This window comes from Cebus imitator, unplaced genomic scaffold (genome assembly GCF_001604975.1).
Source record: "Cebus imitator isolate Cc_AM_T3 unplaced genomic scaffold, Cebus_imitator-1.0 Scaffold125, whole genome shotgun sequence".
Lineage (NCBI taxonomy): Eukaryota > Metazoa > Chordata > Mammalia > Primates > Cebidae > Cebus > Cebus imitator.
In genome coordinates, this window is record NW_016107440.1 from 5,482,558 (window position 1) to 5,502,002 (window position 19,445).

The 19,445-nt window shown below is 37.2% G+C and overlaps 2 protein-coding genes across 2 annotated transcripts in view; both read right to left on the bottom strand.

The window, feature by feature from the left end:
- The window catches only part of DEFB130B (defensin beta 130B), a 5,468-nt gene extending 4,456 nt beyond the window's left edge, over window positions 1-1,012 (bottom strand). Inside the window, exon 1 of the mRNA XM_017540492.1 lies at window positions 955-1,012. Coding sequence (XP_017395981.1) covers window positions 955-1,012 — 58 coding nt within the window. The remainder of the gene's footprint in view (window positions 1-954) is intronic.
- Window positions 1,013-12,650: 11,638 nt separating this feature from the next.
- DEFB108B (defensin beta 108B) lies at window positions 12,651-14,805 on the bottom strand. The gene is made up of 2 exons (XM_017540493.2): window positions 14,748-14,805; window positions 12,651-12,943 (listed from the first exon to the last, which is right to left on the bottom strand). Exons 1-2 carry the CDS (start codon window positions 14,803-14,805, stop codon window positions 12,780-12,782), a joined length of 222 nt encoding a protein of 73 aa, XP_017395982.1. The 3' UTR covers window positions 12,651-12,779.
- Between the last annotated feature and the right edge of the window lie 4,640 nt (window positions 14,806-19,445).

Genomic DNA, 19,445 nt, shown 5'->3' on the forward strand with positions numbered 1-19,445 from the left:
GCCTCCTGGGTTCAGGCAATTCTCCTGCCTCAGCCTCCTGAGTAGCTGGGACTACAGGCACTCGCCACCATGCCCAGCTAATGTTTTGTAGTTGTAGTAGAGACGGGGTTTCACCATGTTGACCAGGATGGTGTCGATCTCTTGACCTCGTGATCCACCCGCCTTGGCCTCCCAAAGTGCTGGGATTACAGGCTTGAGCCACCGCGCCCGGCCATCCCACTATTAACAGGGGAGATAATAATTTTATCAGAAACTTACTAGGATCTGGATGAAACATCCAGAAGATGTTTGATTCTATATTCCCTTTTAAATTTGATTCTACATTTTAATAAACTTCTGAATCACAGACCTTAAGAATGCAACAAAGAGTCTTAAAATGTCTTCTATATTATTTGTCTTATGCTTAAAATTTTGCCATTGAAGCTTCATGCTACTGTTTATACTTTTTCCAAATTCCCCTGCTCCCAAATTTCTATTGGTCTTTTATAATTTGATGCAACACTTTCTTGTTGAACTGTGTCTTATTTGCCTAACTGCTACCCTTCACGAATATTCCTCACCGATAGACTCTACATCATTTCCATTCACTACCAAGTCTGAGCCAAGGGCTGTCATCTTTGCTGTCCTTTCTGGAGAGTGAGGCTTTGATGATAGCTATTTGCTGTATTCACTAACCTTTAAATCACATATCAAAACTTCTATACCACTGCCTCTATTTCGGTCCCATTTTCTAATTATGGAGCTCTTGAACTCCCATTTTCTTTTGAAAGAACTCCTTGTCCTGCTTCTTAATTTTCGATTCATTAGTACCAAAGAAGATAAGCATGCTGGATTTCTGAATCCCTAAGGCTGTGAATTGGGGTCTGAGTTAGGGTGGCCACAGTATAATTCTCTCAATAGACCTCTTATGGTCTGGGCATCCCAATAGACTTCGATAATCATTCACCATCTTACCTTTTGGTATTAAAGTCACAAAGAGGAGGAGAACAGAAATAAAGGAATGGAGTTTCATGGTTGAATACCCAACAGAGAGGTGAGTGATCAGGGCTAGTGGAACACAGGGGCTTTTATTTACTTCTGGGGGCCTGAGGTTCCTCTTAGTCAGTGAAGCTTAACAGCAAGGAAATAAAACAGCTTCCGTTGGAATATCTCCAAACCCTAGAGTCTCTAAATTTGGTGACAAATTAACCTAATTATAGGAAACCAGATGGGTAGCCCTTTCCTTTTTCTGTGGGCTCTCAATTTCATCACAGTTAATACCTTTAGTTAATTTTCTTTTTTGAATGGGGCCAAGAAGTAAGGTCATGTGAGTACAGAACATCCTTATTATAAAAGTTCTAGGGCTTGCAAAAAAACATTTCCATAATACACTTTTTTTTTTTTGCAAAAGGGACAAGAATATTATCTAAGGTTCATTTATGAGAAGCTATGTTTTTTAATTAAGTTATTCCTTAAAAGAGAGGCTATCACTTGTATACAGTGTTCTTAATCACATCTGAAAGGTGGATATGCTTCATTCAAATTGAAAACAAATAGTTTTTCATCATTATTGATCTTTTGTATAATTATCTCATACAACAGGTGAATAAGATCAGGAGAGTTGAAAGATAAAAGACAGAGTAAAGTGCACAGCTCCTGTCAAAAGACTCTGGCCCTAAAGAGACTCCCTAACCTTTCACCCTAACCAACCACATAGCAACAAAATGTTGAAAGCTTAAGAGCGTGCCTTTCATCAAGAATCAATTGACCAAAATCCAATTTACCCAAAACAAATTTACCTTCTGTTCAATTCCTTATTGGCATATTTCCCTGAATTGATATTTTTTTAAATTTGTAAACTTTCATATATGATGTAAGTCTTTTTTGAAAAATCTATATACATATATATGTAACTTATATAGCTTTTATTTGACTACTTTTGATCATTTTCATGGCATTTATGAGCATTCACCAATTTATCTATTTATTAATAATCTATTTTAACAATTTTATATTTGCAAAAATGTTGCAAAAGAGTAATATTCAAAATAATTTTTCTAAAGTAGAACAAAGCTGGAAAATTTAGACTACCTTGTTTCAAGACAAAGCTACATTAATCAAGACATTGTGATACTGGAATAAGGAGAGACATATAATTCAACAGAACATAATAGAGACTCAAGGATAAGACCATCATATGAATGGTTCACATATGGATAAGACTGTATATATTTACACATGGGCAACGATTTTGACAAAGGTGTTAAATAAAGTCTTTTTTTTGTTTATGCCCTCATTCTTGTTTACGTAATTCATTCAAGTGGTTCATGTGCAGGTCTGTCACATGGGTAAATTGTGTGTCATGGGGGTTAGGTGTACAGATAATTTTGTCACCCAGGTATTCAGCATATTACTCAATAGGTAGCTTTAATATCCTCACCTCCTCTCACCCTCCACCCTCAAGTACGCTTCAGTGTCTATTGTTCCTTTCTTTGTGTCCATGTGCACTCAGTGTTTAGCTTTCACTTTTAAGTAAGAAAATGTGGTATTTGGTTTTCTCTTTCTGTGTTTATTTGCTTAGAATAATGGCATCCAGTTGCATCCATGCAGTTGGAAAGGACACGATTTTGTTCTTTTTTACGGCTGCATGGTATTCCATGGCACATATGTACCACATTTTCGTTATCTAGTCCACTGTTCATGGGCATCTAAGTTGATTCCGTATCTTTATTGTTGAGAATATTGCTGCAATGAACATACACAGGTATCTATCTTTACGGTGCAATAATTTATATTACTTTTGATATGTACTAAATAATGGGATTGCTGCGTCAAATAATGCTTCTATTTTAAGTTCTTTGATAAATCTTGAGACTTCTTTCCACTGTAGTTGAACTAATTTATATTTCTACCAGCAGTATATAAGCATTCCCTTCTCTCCAAGGCCTCCCCAGGGTCTGTTAGTTTTTGACTTTCAAAAATAGCTATTCTGACTAGTGTGAGAGGGGATCTCATTGTGGTATTGATTTTCATTTCTCTAGTTATTAGTGATATTGGGCATTTAAAAAAATATGGTGGCTGTCTTTCTGTATGTCTGCTTTTGACAAGTGTCCACGTTTGCCAAATTTCTAAATAAAGGTTTTTGTTTTTGTTTGTTGATTTAAATTCCTTACAGATTCTGGATATTAGACTTTGGTCAGATGTGTAGTTTGCAAATATTTTCTCCCATTCTGTAGTTTGCTATTTACTCTGTTAAAAGTTATTTATTTATTTTCTCTGCAGAAGCGCTTTAGTTTAATTCAGCTCCACTTGTCAATTTTTGTTTTTGTTGCAATTGCTTTTGAAGACCTAGTCATGTATCATTTCCAAGGCCAGTGTTTAAAATGTGGTTCCTAGATTTTTCTCTAGAATTCTTATAGTTCAACGTCTTGCATTTAAATTTTTAATCTAACTTGAGTTAATTTTTTGTATATGGTGAAAGGTAGGCATTCAGTTTCATTCTACATATGGCTAGCTGGCTATCCCAGCACCATTTATTGAACAGGGAGTCCTTTCCCCATTGTTTATTTTTGTCAACTTTGTTAAAGAACAGATGGTTATAGGTGTGCAGCTTTATTTTTGTGTTACAGCAATCTTTATCTCTGGAATAGAGATTCTGTTCCAATGGTCCATGTGTCTGCTTTTGTACCAGTCTCATGCTGTTTTGGTTTCTGTAGCTTTGTCAGATAGTTTGAAGTTGGGTAGTGTAATGCCTCCAGTGTTGTTCTTTTTGCTAAGGATTACTTTCATTTGTCAGATTGTTTTTCTTTTTTTTGGCTTCACACAAATTTTAGAACAGTTTTTTCTAATTCTGTAAAAATTTCATTGATAGTTTGATAGGAATAGCATTGAATCTGTAAATTGCTTTGGGCAGTATGGCCATTTTAACAGTATTGATTCTTCTTATCTTTGAGCATGGAATGTTTTTTCATTTGTTTGTGTCATCTGATTGCTTTCAGCAGTGTTTTATAATTCTCACTTTAGAGATCTTTCATCCTCCTTGTTAACTGTATTCCTAGGTATTTTTAGTTTTTCTTGCAGCTATTATGAATAGGATTTTGTTCTTAGTGTGGCTCATAGCTTGGTGTATAGAAATGTTGCTGATTTTTTATACATTGATTTTACATCCTAAAATTTTACTAAAGTTGTTTATGAGATCTATGGCCTTTTGGCAGAGCCTATGGCATTTTCTACTTACAGAGTCATGTCACTTTTGAAGATAGATAGTTTGACTTCCTCTCTTTCTATTTGGATGCCTTTTATTTCTTTCTCATACCTGATTGCTCTGGCTAGGATTTCCAGTCTTTTCAACTAGGGGTTCTGGAGAAGTAGATACAAACAGAAGTCATATAACTTTCTATTATGTAGCCTGAGAAGTCAGAAAGCATCGTCTGTACTGTATTTATTAGTTAAAGCAGCTGCAAAGATTTGCCTCAGATCAGGCAGAGGGAACATAGACTTTACCTCTCAGTGAAGGAGCATCAATGTTACATTATAAAAAGTCCTTGAGGGATGGAATATATGTTTTTAGAAAACTATACTTTTTGAAAATGCACTTTTGAAAAATACAATGTGCCATCATAGCTTTAATTTTTTTCAATTTTAAAAATGTCAATTTTATATTGTTCAATCTATTATGATCTCGACTAAAATTACCAGAATTTAATTGTTCATCGTTTTCAATATTGGGAATTGTTGTGATTAATAAGTAATAATAATAGTATAATGAATACATTATATGCTACAAATAGTGTAATAAAAAGGTTGTGGTGTAGTGACATCAGCAAAAATGGAATAAAAATTTTCAAAATTTTTATCTTTATAAAATCTACTAAAAAACTGGTAATAACTGTCAAAGCTTTTTAGAACTCTGAAAACTAACCGTTTATAGACTTGCATATGTTGAACCAGCCTTGCATCCCCAGGATAAAGCCTACTTGATCATGGTTATGTCAATAGATGCAAAGAAGGCCTTTGACAAAATTCAAATTTTATGCCAAAAACCCACAATAAACTAGGTATTCACGGAATGTATCTCAAAATAATAAAAGCTATTTATGACAAACCCATAGCCAATATCATATTGAATGGGCAAAAACTGGAAACATTCCCTTTGAAATCTGGCACTAGACAAGGATGCCCTCTCTCACCACTCCTATTCAATATAGTATTGGAAGTTCTAGCCAGAGCAATCAGGCAAGAAAAAGAAATAAAGGGCATTCGATTAGGAAAGGAGGAAGTCAAATTGTCTCTATTTGCAGATGACATGATTGTATATTTACAAGACCCCATTGCTTCAGCCCAAAATCTCCTGAAACTGATAAGCAACTTCAGCAAACTCTCAGGATACAAAATCAATGTGCAAAAATCACAAGCATTCCTATACACCAATAACAGACTTAAAGAGAGCCAAATCAAGAAAAAACTACCATTCACAATTGCTACAAAGAGAATAAAAAACGTAGGAATACAACCAATAAAGAATGTAAAGGAACTCTTCAAGGAGAACTACAAACCACTGCTCAATGAAATAAGAGAGGACACAAACAAATGGAGAAATATTCCATGCTCATGGTTAGGAAGAATCAATATCGTGAAAATGGCCATACTGCCTAAAGTAATTTACAGATTCAATGCTATCCTCATCAAGCTACTAATGACCTTCTTCACAGAACTGGAAAAAACCACCCTAAACTTCATATGGAAACAAAAGACAGCCTGCATAGCCAAGTCAATTCTAAGCAAAAAGAACAAAGCCAGAGGCATCACACTAACTGACTTCAAACTATACTACAAGGCTACAGTAATCAAAACAGCATGGTACAGGTACAAAAACAGAGATATAGACCAATGGAACAGAACAGAGGCCTCGGAGGCAACGCCACACATCTAAAACCATCTGATCTTTGACAAACCTGACAAAAACAAGCAATGGGGAAGGGATTCCCTGTTTAATAAATGGTGTTGGGAAAACTGGCTAGCCATGTGCAGAAAGCAGAAACTGGACCCCTTCCTGACATCTTACACTAAAATTAACTCCAGATCGATTAAAGACTTAAACATAAGACCTAACACCATAAAAACCCTAGAAGAAAACCTAGGCAAAACCATCCAGGACATAGGCATAGGCAAGGACTTCCTGACCAAAACACCAAAAGCATTGGCAACAAAAGCCAAAATAGACAAATGGGACCTAATTAAACTCCACAACTTCTGCACAGCAAAAGAAACAGTCATTAGAGTGAATTGGCAACCAAGAGAATGGGAAAAAATTTTTGCAATCTACCCATCTGACAAAGGGCTAATATCCAGAATCTACAAATAACTAAAACAGATTTACAAGAAAAAAACAAACAAGCCTATTCAAAAGTGGGCAAAGGATATGAACAGACACTTTACAAAAGAAGACATACATGAGGCCAACAAACATATGAAAAAATGCTCATCATCACTGGTCATCAGAGAAATGCAAATCAAAACAACATTGAGATACCATCTCACGCCAGTTAGAATGGCGATCATTAAAAAATCTGAAGACAACAGATGCTGGAGAGGATGTGGAGAAATAGGATCATTTTTACACTGTTGGTGGGAGTGTAAATTAGTTCAACCATCGTGGAAGACAGTGTGGCGATTCCTCAAGGACCTAGAAATGGAAATTTCATTTGACCCAGCAATCCCATTACTGGGTATATATCCAAAGGATTATAAATCATTCTATTTAAAGGACACATGCATACGAATATTCATTGTGACATTGTTTACAATAGCGAAGACTTGGAACTAACCGAAATGCCCATTGATGATAGACTGGACAGGGAAAATGTGGTACATATACACCATGGAATACTATGCAGCCATAAAAAACGATGAATTTGTGTCCTTTGTAGGGACATGGATGAACCTGGAAACCATCATTCTCAGCAAACTGACACAAGAACAGAAAATCAAACACCGAATTTTCTCACTCATAGGCGGGTGTTGAACAATGAGAACACATGGATACAGGGAGGGGAGCATCACACAGTGTGGTCTGTGGAGGGAAATGGGGGAGGGACAGTGGGGGATGGGGAGTTGGGGAGGGATAACATGGGCAGAAATGCCAAATATAGGTGATGGGGAGGAAGGCAACAAACCACACTGCCATGTGTGTACCTATGCAACAATCTTACGTGTTCTTCACATGTACCCCAAAATCTAAAATGCAATTAAAAAAAGCAAACAAACTAACTAAAGGTTTTCAGCAATCTAGGGAGTGCTAATTCAAGCAAAATGTCTGGTCTCAGTAAGAACATTGACTTATGGTTTTTAACTTACCCTATTCCATTCTTCACTCCACAGATAAGCAGCAGTCTTGAAAATAATGCCCAGATTCTTAGTATCAATGCCAGAAGTAACAGAATGAACCTCATTCATGAAAAATTAATCTGTCTGTTGACTCCCTGGAATACATTTTCAAAAGCCTTGTTTTTTCATCTAATTTGGATCTCACTCACGGCAAAGCTGCTACTTAGTGGCAGGGGAAGGTTGTAGAAAACATTTACAGAAAAGCATTATAAATTCTGCTGCCTGAGCACTGGGGAAAACAATAGACTAAACAGAAAGCTTGAGAGAAAGTACTGGGAATGAGAATGCTTTTGGGAATATAGGCTTTGAGAAGCTTCAAAGTATTTCTGAGAATCTGCAAAATGATGTGTATGTCAAGGCTGTGTGTGTGTTCAGTAAAAATCTGAGAAATTTCTACCTTCCCTGCACAAGCAGAAAATGTAGGCCAAGGCAGGGTTGTAAACTGCCTGGCTGAGTGTTGAAAGCATGGCCCAACACATACACAAAGTACCTCTGCAAGGACTAGACAGACTTTCAGTTCCAAACACATTTGGAAATCTTTGTCAAGCTATTAGCTGACATCTAAGCTAATGGAAGAAATATTTTAATGGATGTAGGTGACAAAAAATGGAAACCACAAAGTTAATTCAGAAAAGACACTAAACAAACATATAACTACAACACGGAGTACAATGTGGGGAGGAGGGAGAAACTTATTTCTAGAGTGGCCACATTATCATGTTTAAAATGTCTGGGTTTTCAAAAAAAATGATGAGACACACAAAAAGAAAAAAAGCAAGAAATTATGGCACATGGAAAGGAAAAATGCAGTTAATAAAAACTGCCCCTGAGCAGGCCCAGACACTGGCCTTAATAGAAACAGCATTTAGATCAACTATTTTAGATCCGTTCAAAGAGCTAAAGGAAACTACATCTAAGGAACTAAACAAAAACATGAGAATGATATCTCACAAAATAGAGAATATCAACATAAATTAATTTTTAAAAATTATGTGTATATATATATGTATGCATATTAAACAAAACCAAATGAAATTCTGGAGTTTAAACATAAAATAACTGAAATGAAAAATGCTCTAGAGGGCTCAACAGCAGATTTGAGGTGGTATAAAAAATAATTAGTGAACTTGAAAATAGGTCAATTAGGATTATCCAGATAGAGAAAATATCAGTTAGGGAAAAGAATGAAGAATAATAAATGGAGCTTAATAGACCTGCGGAATACCATCAAGAGATCAACATATGCATAATGGAAGTTCCAAAAAGAAAAGAGAGTGAAAGGTACAGAAAGTATATTTGAAGATACAATTGTCTAATACTTTCCATTTTAAAGAAAAAAATTAATCTGCATGTATAAGAAGCTCAGGGTGCTCTAGATGGATAAACTCACAGAGACCACACAAAGACATATCATCACCAAATGGTTCAAATCCGAAGCTAAAGAGTAAATCTTGAAAACAGCAGGAGAGAAGAGACTTATCACATACAGTAGTTCCTCCTAATCCACGAGGGATATATTTCAAAATTCCTAGTGAATGCCTGAAACCATGGATAGTATTGAACCATATACTTATTATGTTTTGCAATACATACTTATAATAACATTTAATCAAAGTTTAAAATTTAATAATTTTAATATATAAATTAGGGAGAGTACTCTTGAATTTTGGGGCCATTATTAAGTAAAATAAGGGTTACTTGAACACAGAACTGTGATAGTGTGACAGTCAATCTGATAAGCAAGACAGGTGCTAATTGACCAATGAGTGGGCAGCATATACAGGATGAATACGCTGGACAAAGGAATGGTTCACACCCCCAGTGGGATGAAGCGAGATAGCATGAGATTTCATCATGCTACTCCAATGGCATGCAATTGAAAATTGTTTATTTCTGAAATTTTCCATTTAATATTTTCAGGCCAAAGTTGACCATTGGTAACTGAAGCCATGGAAAGTAAAACTGCAGATAAGAAAAGACTAGTGTATTAGTGATTACAATGCATTTACAGCTGACTTCTTATAAGAATACAGTTGGATGATCAAAAATTCTATGGGGAGTTATTTGGGCTGAAATGAAAGAACATTACATAGTAATTTCAATCCACATAAAGGAATAAAAATGCTGGGGTGTGTGTGTGTGTTTATGTGCATGTGTGTGTACCTTTAATAAAGGTAACTTTAGAATACATAAACAATATCCTCTTTTTTTCTGATTTCAAAACAAAGCTGCACATTGCAGCATTATTCACAATACCCAAGATATTGAAACAACCTAAGTGTTACGAACAGGTGGATAGATGAAGGAATTATATACATAATAAAATATCACTCCATTTTATAAAAAAGATTCTGTCATTTGCATCAACATGGATGAAGACATTATGTTAATAATGCAGGCACAGAAAGAAAAATACTTCATTATCTCATTTATAGGTAGACCCTAAGAAAAAACTCCCACAAAACCCCCAAGAAATAGAAAGGTTAGAAGAGGTGAGGGGGGAGAGGGTGTGGAAGACAGAAGATGGAAGCCAAAGGGTTGAAGTTTCAGTGATATAAAAAATAAAAAAATATGTAGTACAAGAACAAGAAATTAAAGTGATACACTAGAAATGTTTAATATTTAAATATTTAATACAAAGGAAGGCAATAATGAAGGAATGAAAGAACTGAAAAACAAAAAAGATGGGAGCCTCCAATTGTGGTACTTCTGGTCAGCCCTGCCCCCGATGTACTACATATTTTTCAGTTCCTTCTCAGTGGTTACTCTGGGCATTAAAATTAGCATATTAATTTACTACAGTCTAGTTTAACACCAGCTTAATTTTCACAGTATATCAAACCTTGTTTCTATATGGTTCTGCCCCTCCTTTATGCTGTTATTGTCATAAATCACATCTTTATACATTGTATGATCGTCAACATAGGTTTATATTTATTGCCTTATGCATCCACTTTCTTTTTATTGTATTTAAGACATACAATATTATGTTTGTATATATATATATATGTACATATATACAGTATAATGATTACCATAATCAAGCAAATTAACATATCATCTCACATAGTTACCTTTTTGTGGTGAAAGTGTCTAATATCTACTTTGGGCAAATTTCTGGCAAATGATACGTTATTAATTACAGTCCTAGTGTTGTACATGAGATCTGTAGACTTACTTATTTTATATCGCTGATGATGGAATAGTGTCCAAAAGATTGGTACCAATTCTTCTTTCAACATCTGGTAGAATTTTGCTGTGAATTCATGTGGCTCTGGACTCTTTTTTTGTTGGTAATTTTTAAATTACCATTTTAATCTTGCTGCTTGTTATTGATCTGTTCAGGGTATCTAACTCTTCCTGAGTTAAGCTAGGAGGGTTGTATCTTTACAGGAATTTATCCATCTCTTCTGGGTTTTCTAGTGTGTGAGCATAGAGGTGTTCATAGTAGCCTTGAATGATCTTTTGTATTTCAGTGGTTACCAGTTATAGTATCTCCTGTTTTATTTCTCAGTGAGGTTATTTGGATTTTTTCTCTTCTTTTCTTAATCTTAATGCACTATCAATTTTATTCATATTTTCAAATAACCAGATTTTTGTTTCCTTTATCTTTTGTATTTTTTTTTTGTTTCAATTTCATTTAGTTCTGCCGTAATGTTGGTTATCTTCTTTCTTCTGCTGGGTTTGCATTTGGTTTGTTCTTGTTTCTCTCGTTCCCTGAGGTGTGACCTTAGGTTGTCTATCTGTGCTCTTTCAGACTTTTTGATGTAGGAATTAAGGCTATGAACCTTCCTCTTAGCACCACCTTAGCGGTATGCCAGAGCTTCTGATAGATTGTGTCATTATTGTCATTCAGTGTGAAGAATATTTTTAAATTTCCATCTTGATTTCATTTTTGACCCCCTGCTCATTCAGGAGCAGGTTATTTAATTTCGTATATTTACATGGTTTTGAGGGTTCCTTTTGGAGTGGATTCCCACTTTTATTCCACTGTGCTCTGAGATAGTGCTTGATATAATTTCAATTTTCTTAAATTTATTGAGGCTCATTTTATGGCCTATCATATGGTCTATCTTGGAGAAATTTTCATGTGCTATTGAATAGAATGTGTATTCAGTGGTTGTTGGATGAAAGGTTTTGTATATATCTGTTAAGTCCATTTGTTCCAGGGTTTAGTTTAAACCTATTGTTTCTTTATTGACTTTCTATCTTGATGACCTGTCTAGGGCTGTCAGTGGAGTATTGAAGTCACCTGCAATTATGGCGTTGCTGTCTATCTCATTTTTTAGGTCTATTAGTAATTGTTTTATAAATTTGAGAGCTCCAGTATTAGGTGCCTATATGGTGATAATTGTGATGTTTTCCTGTTAGAACAGGTCTTTTACCATTATATAATGTCCTTCTGTCTCTTTAACCACTGTTGCTTTCAAGTTTGTTTTGTCTGATATAAGGATAGCTACCCCTGCTCAATTTTGTTGTCTGTTTGCATGAAATGCCTTTTTCCACCCCTTTATTTTAAGTTTATGTGAATCCTTATATGTTAGGTTAGTTTCCTGAAGACAGCAGATGGTTGGTTGGTGAGTTCTTACTCATTCTGTGGTTCTCCATCTTTTAAGTGAAGCATTTAGTCCATTTACATTCATGTTAGGATTGAAACGTGAGGTACCATCGTGGTCATCATGCTCTTTGCTGCCTGCAAACTTTGTTTTTTTTTGTTTTTGTTCTTTAACTTGTATTTTTGTTTTATAGGTCCTGTGTGATTTATGCTTTAAAGAGATTCTGTTTTGATGTGTTTCCAGGATTTGTTTCAAGATTTAGACCTCCTTTTAGCAGTTCTTACAGTGCTGGCTTGGTAATGGCAAATTATCTTAGCATTTGTTTGTCTGAAAATGACTGTATCTTTCCTTCATATGTGATACTTAGTTGCAGATCAGATAGGATACTGGAAACCAAACAGTAATCAAGTCATAACATGTAATATAAACCTTTTTTTTTTTTTTTTTTTTTTTTTTNGAGTGCAGTGGCGTGATCTTGGCTCACTGCAGCCTCCGCCTCCTGGGTTTAAGCGATTCTCCTGCCTCAGCCTCCCAAGTAGCTGGGATTACAGGTGCCCACCACCATGCCCAACTAATTTTTGTATTTTAGTAGAGACAGGGTTTCACCATGTTGTCCAGGATGGTCTCAATCTCCTGACCTCGTGATCCACCTGCCTTGGCCTCCCAAAGTGCTGAGATTACAGGCATGAGCCACTGTGCCCGGCCAGTAATATAAACTTTCAAAAGAGGTTTTGTGTTTGCTGGTTTTGCTTTATTCTTTACTGAGGATTCAATAAAAATCTCTGTGAGAAAAGGGGAGGGGGGAGAGCAGCAGAGGGAGAGAGGAAAAGAGAACCTAAAACATCCAAAAAACAGGCTTCAGTTCTTTTCGGGTGTAGTGCTCTCAATTCTTGGTTGATTCCCCAGAGGCAGGCAGCAGGGTCGGCTATTTAAACATCTCCCAACATGGATTTCTGTTTCGATGCAAAAGTCCCGGCAGGAGCCATTTGGACGCTCACAGATCTCCTTGAATTTGCCCCTGACTGCACACAGAAGAGGGTTATTGTAACCATTCATAAGTCTTTCTTAATTTGTATTGAATTACATGAACACAGGGGGCAGTGCCTGAGAATAATCTTGGATAGATTTTTTTTTTTTTGCTGTGTTGTTATTTAATTTTTTATACACGTAAAAACCTGCTGTCACACAAAAATTTGGATTTTTTGGTGTTCTTGAAAAATCTGAGAATATTGGGTACACCTACATGACAAAAGGCTGGCGGTAAGTAGCCTGCTTTCCTTTACAAGTCCTAGAGCATGCACGTTTCAGTTCATTCATCTTTCTTATTCCTTACTATCACCTAAAACTGATGGGAGCCATCAGCCTTTAAAAAATATAGTATCTTGTACTACAGATTTTCCTGGAATGAAAGAGAAGAAAATCTCTTTTGGCTCCTCTCTTTTTATTTTTACACACACACACACACACACACACACACACACACACACACACACAGTGTATATATATATATGTGTATATATATATATATATATATATATATATATGATATGATAGGTTATAATATATGTATCTTTCAAAAGTAGAACCGAAATGCAGACCTAAAAGATAATATACCTTAAGTGAATTGTTAGAGAGGATTTTTGTGTGTGTGTGGAAGGGAACAATATTCCTATGTATTTAATACACAGATATATCTGTGCCAATACTTGTTACATCCTGTGACTTCATTCACTCACTTCTTATATCTCTGGCACTGGTCTTTGAGGTTGCAATTTTTCTCTAGAAACCATTGTATATATTAAGAGTGAAACACATATAATGTATTAACATACTAAGTTAATACAACTTGATATGTTGTACTAACTTAAACCAGGATTTGGGGAGTCACACAAAGGAACAGCACAACAGAATCCTTGGGTGGGGTGTGTAAGGAAAGCCGGGATGTAAAAACAAAACCTTGACTCTGACATTTACCCCACTGTTGGGAAAAGCACTTCAGTTTCCAGGGCCTTAATTTTTTCCTCTATAAAACAGCAAAAATAGAGGCAATAAGTTGCTTATTTTTCCTTGAATATACATGTTCAGGAGTTCTAGAAAATTTCCTGATCTATTTTAGGTGTCTGGTAACCTCCTTGGGCAAATCCAAGAAGTCCTACACATACTTGTCCAAAGCATGTCTGTGCAAGGGGCCTTATGCCTGTGATTAATGTTTGCATGCTGAATGCAGTAGGCTATACTCTGTGGCAGAGTCATCCCTGGTCCCTGTGTTTAAGTTCTACATGACAAGACCAGATGCTGAGAAGGAAGAGGGAAAGCTAGGGTTTGAGATGGAGCCTTACGGGGAAAAGTGGAGCCCCAGAGACCAGCAGTACTGGGGAGCAATAGGTTAAAGATTTCTTAGATTATAGTAATATTTTCAGATACTTCCCCCACCAATCCCTTCTGTCTGAGCCTACCATAGCTTTAGCACAGCTCTTACGCCAGTGTCTTAGGGTAACTAACATTTGCTGAAAGAAAGCAGAGGAGTTTTAGAGACCAAAATTTAGTAGAATAATGCCTGATTTTTAATTTTTGAACTCTAGTAAACTTGTCTAATTTAGAGATGGAGTAAGAGGGTTTCAAACACTTGAAATACCATTGACGTCATCTAACTGAGTTGCTATAGAGAATTAATGAATTAGGTGGCTGCAGGCCTCACAGCCAACGTGTCTTCCAGATTTCCTAGGAGACCCCCTTTTCTGATGACAGGTGATGGTGAATTGTCTTTGAGTGCTGAATCCCTGTAAGGTGTTAGACACTTTGCTCTTACCAAGTTTGTTTGGTTACCTGGTAGAACTTGGCTCATAAAGAAGAAAATGGTGAAGAGGAGGACAGCAAACCTCATGGCTGAAGAAAGAAGAAAGCTTGGCTTCGTTTCCAGGAGGCAGAGAAAACTTCCGTCTGTGGCTGTCTAGCACCAGTGGAATGTCTCTGTTTGGATAATAAGTGTCCTTCTGTACCTCATTAGTGATATTCATAGATAGAGGTGTTCTATGCATGCAAAATTGCTTTTATGGGAGGACTGAGAGTCTTTTTTTTTATTGGACAGCCATTTCATTAGGATGATGTGGGTGCACCGTTTTGACCAGAAAACCTTGTTAAATGGGAACATCAGCTACAAACATTTTGGCAAAAGATGAAAGTTTATGAACAAACAACCATTTATATTGTTACAGTAAATTAGTCTGCGTTGAGAAATCAGTTGGTTTAGCGAATGACCAGATGTTTTGTTAGTGAACACTTCCCAGAGACTTTACTAGCCCTGCTAAGAATGAATCACCCCACTCGCTCCTGGTCTGAAACCCCAAAGTGCTTTGTTTACGTCACAGTGCTTACTGCCTTGTATGTTAGATTACTGACCGTATATTTGCCTCATCCACTACTGTGGAAGCTTCTTGCTTGCTAGAACGAGATTATAGTCCTCAGAGCTGAGGAGGGAGTTGAATCATGTGGTCATTTATTCTCAAATCTTCTTCACCAAGTGGAACAAAACAGAAAAGCAAAAGACCACCGCAGGTGGAAGGAGGAGGTCCGGATTTGAGTTCTAGATCTCTAGATCTATTACTTACTGGAGGTATGCAAATAGTCAGGAAAACTCTCTTCCTTCAACCTTGATAGCACCTATAAAGGTTGAGATCGGTTGAAGCTAGATCGGGGATTCTTGATCATTACTATGCATAAGACCAGCTGGGAAAGTTGCTTTGCAATACAGATGCTTAGTTTAATCTACCAATATTTTTATTGTTTTTAAAGTTGATCAAGAATTTTTTATTAAATAATGTAAACTTTCTTAGTTTACATCTAATAAAACTCCCACCAGCATATAAATACATTGAATATTAGCAGCAGAATCTTTAAATAAAGTAACCATACACAACTATTAAGCCACTTTTTTCACTGCTTATCATTTGATGCTGTTTGTCACCATTGTCATCATAATCAGCATCGTCCCACATGGTTGAACACCTGTCATGATCCATATGCCATAAACGTTCTTCCTACTCATAAGGAACACATATTCTCTATGTGTGGACTGAACAAAGTGCCTTAAACAAGGCAGAAATTTATGTCTCTCTTACTTAAGTCTACATCTACACCTACCATGGCTAGGACAGATATTTGCCAAAGTCATTAGGGATGCAGGCTCCTTCCTGCTGTCTGCTCTGCTCTACTTGAGAAGAGGCACTAGTTTGACTGCTAAATCTCCACCTGTCATTTTTGAATTCCAGGCAGCAGGAAAGGAAAAAGCCAAGAGAGAAAAACAAGGGAACATCTACCCCTCCTTTAAAATTTTTTAACCAACCCCCTCTCATTTCTTTTTTAAATCCACTTTGTTGAGATATGATTAGATTTTAAAAGCAGTACATATTTAAGGTGTACATCTCAGTGAGTTTGGGGATAAGTATACACCATGAACGCATCACCGCCATCAAGATTATAAACACATCCGTCATCTCTCAAAGTCCCCCCCCTTATTATTATTATTTGTTTTGGTAAGAATGCTTAACATAAAATCTACCCTCTTAGCAAATTTTAAGTATGCAATAGAATATTCTTAGCTATAAGCACTGTGCTATAAACTAGACCTCCAGAACTTATTTATGTGCTACATCTGAGACTTTGTGCCCTAACCACACCTACCCATTTCTCTGGCACCTTAACCCTGGCAACCACCATTCTGTCGGCTTTTGTGAGTTTGTCTATTTTAGATTTCAAATACAAGTGAAATCATACAGTATTTGTCATTCTGTGGTTGGCCTATTTCATATAATATAAGGCTCTCCAAGTCATCCATGTTGTCACAAATGACCGGGTTTCATTATTATGTAACACTGAATAATACTCCACTGCACATATGTATTAGCCATTTATCCTGATGCTCTCCCTCCCACTGCCTCCAACACCTCCAACAGGCCCTAGTGTGTGTTGCTCCTCTCCCAGTGCCCATGTGTTCTCATCGTTCTGCTCCCACTTATAATGAGAACATGCAGTGTTTGTTTTTCTATTCCTGGGTTAGTTTGCTGAGAATGATAGCTTCCAGCTCCATCTATGTTCCTGCAAAGGACATGATCTCATTCCTTTTTTATGGCTTCATAATATTCCATGGTGGATATGTATCCATTTTTGTTTTGACTATATCTCATTATTTTAATTGCATCCTCCAAGACTGTAGATCTGTGTTGTCCAATATAGGAACTACTAGTCACACGTGGCTATAAACTGTAAATTAATTATAATTAAATAATTAAATGCCATATCCTCAGTAGTAAAAGCCAAATTAGTGGCCAAACTAGAAATTCTGTGACTACATATGTGTGGCAGTTACTGCAATGGACAATGCAGATATAGGGCATTTCTTTCATCACAGAAACTTGTATTGGGCATGTTGGCTACCACTTATTTTTAAACTCTATTTGTGTGGTTTATAAATTATATTCTGCTTCTCTAGGTTAATTTCCTTTCATAGATTTTCTCAGGCAATTTTTAAATTTTATTCATTTACCTTCTTAAGGTAAGTACTTAGATTATTTTTTAAAAATAACATACAGCAAATAATCTTTCTAGGAATATTGTTTTAGCTTTGTTGTATTGGTACCTTTACATACTATATTCAGGTATTATTATTGTTCATAACTTACTTTAAAAATTGTGCCAAGTTTATTTAAAAGAGATTTCTACCTTGATTTTCAGATGTCAGATTGTGTCTTCTATTGCTGTTATTTAAATTTTATGTATGTAGATAAGTTGCATGTTCCTTTTTAAAGCATGTTAGATTTTCATCTCTCCTCTTACACAAACTCTGTATGTAGTGTTCATGATGCACTTTAAAAATCAATCTTTTGTTTCAGGGCATGGTGCTTCCACATATAAAACCTTAGAATAGGCTGGGCGCAGTGGCTCACACCTGTAATCCCAGCACTTTGGGAGGCTGAAGGGGGCATATCATGAGGTCAAGAGATCGAGACCATCCTGGCCAACATGGTGAAACTCCATCTGTACTAAAAATACAAAAATTAGTCGGGCGTGTTGGCATGCATCTGTATTCCCAGCTACTTGGGATGATGAGGCAGGAGAACTGCTTGAACCAGGGAGGTGGAAGTTGCAGTGAGCCGAGATCTCACCACTGCACCCTAGCCTAGCGATAGAGTGAAACTCTGTCTCAAAAAACAAACAGCCAACTCCAAGATGACCGAATAGACACAACTCCGGCACACAACACCCAGCGAGAGAGACACAGAAATCCAGAGATCTCTTAGCTCCAACCAAGGTACCAGGGGCATTTCAGTGGGTCTTGTCCTATGGTGAGCAAAGCCTAGGCATGGCAGAGCAAGGTGGGGAGGGGTGCTGCTTCACCCAGAAAGTGCATCTGACTGGCAAGTCAGAGGCTCCCCCTCTGGCACTCCGGTCCACATACAGTGCTTCCCACAAAGCCTTAGCAATACACAGAACAGGCGATCTTTGCCAGTCAAGCCCCGGGAATTACAAGCATGGAGTTGAATAATCCAGGATGGTGTCCCGTATTGATGCACAGGCCTAAACAGATGCATAAGCTCAAAAGCCGGCTGAGAGAGCCTGCAGACCAAGCTATCGCCTCCTTCCCACTCCCGGAGAGAGAGGGAGCTGTAAGTGGGAGGATGGATGGAGCAGCGCAGGGGGCCCCTTCCCCATGACTGGAGAGAGAGGAAGCTGAAAGGGGGAGACGGCGGGGTGTGGCTGGGCAGGTCCCTACCCTCTCCCACAAACTCCAGAGGGCTGAAGCTCTGACTCCAGTGGGTTGCACAACCAGTGTCACAGTCTGAGCTGGACCCTGAATGATTCAGCCCAGTGGAGGAAGAGCACAACCCACCACTAGAGGGGTGGGACTGGGCTACATGTTTTAACAAAAAACACTGGAAGCCTACTTAGCAATGGGACAGAGTTCTTGACCAACCAGCAGTGCCTACTGGCCAGCAGAATAAGAGGGCCCAATCTCCCAGTATAAACAAAAAAGACACAGGAAGCTTCCCTAGTAAACTGAAGGAGTCCCTAGAAACCCAGTAGCACCTTGACAGGCAAAAAGCGACCTCATCAAGCAGCTCCCTGAAACCACAGCCAGGTAAATCTATGAAGATGGGAAAAAACCAATGCAAAAAAGATGAAACCATCAAAGACCAGAACACCTCTTCTCCTTTAAGGGATCACAACTCCTCAACAACACAGGAACACAACATGACCGAGGAAGAGTGTGATGAACTGACAGAAACAGGCTTCAGAAGGTGGATATTAACAAACTCTTCTGAGCTAAAGAAACATGTTCTAAATCAATGCAAAGAAACCAAAAACCCTGAAAAAAGGTGAGACGAAATGCTAACTAGAATAACCAGCTTAGAGCAGAACATAAACGACTTGATGGAGTTGAAAAACAAAGCATGAGAACTGCATGAAGCAAACATAAGTTTTAATAGCCGAATTGATCAAGAAGAAAGTATATCTGAGATTGAAGAT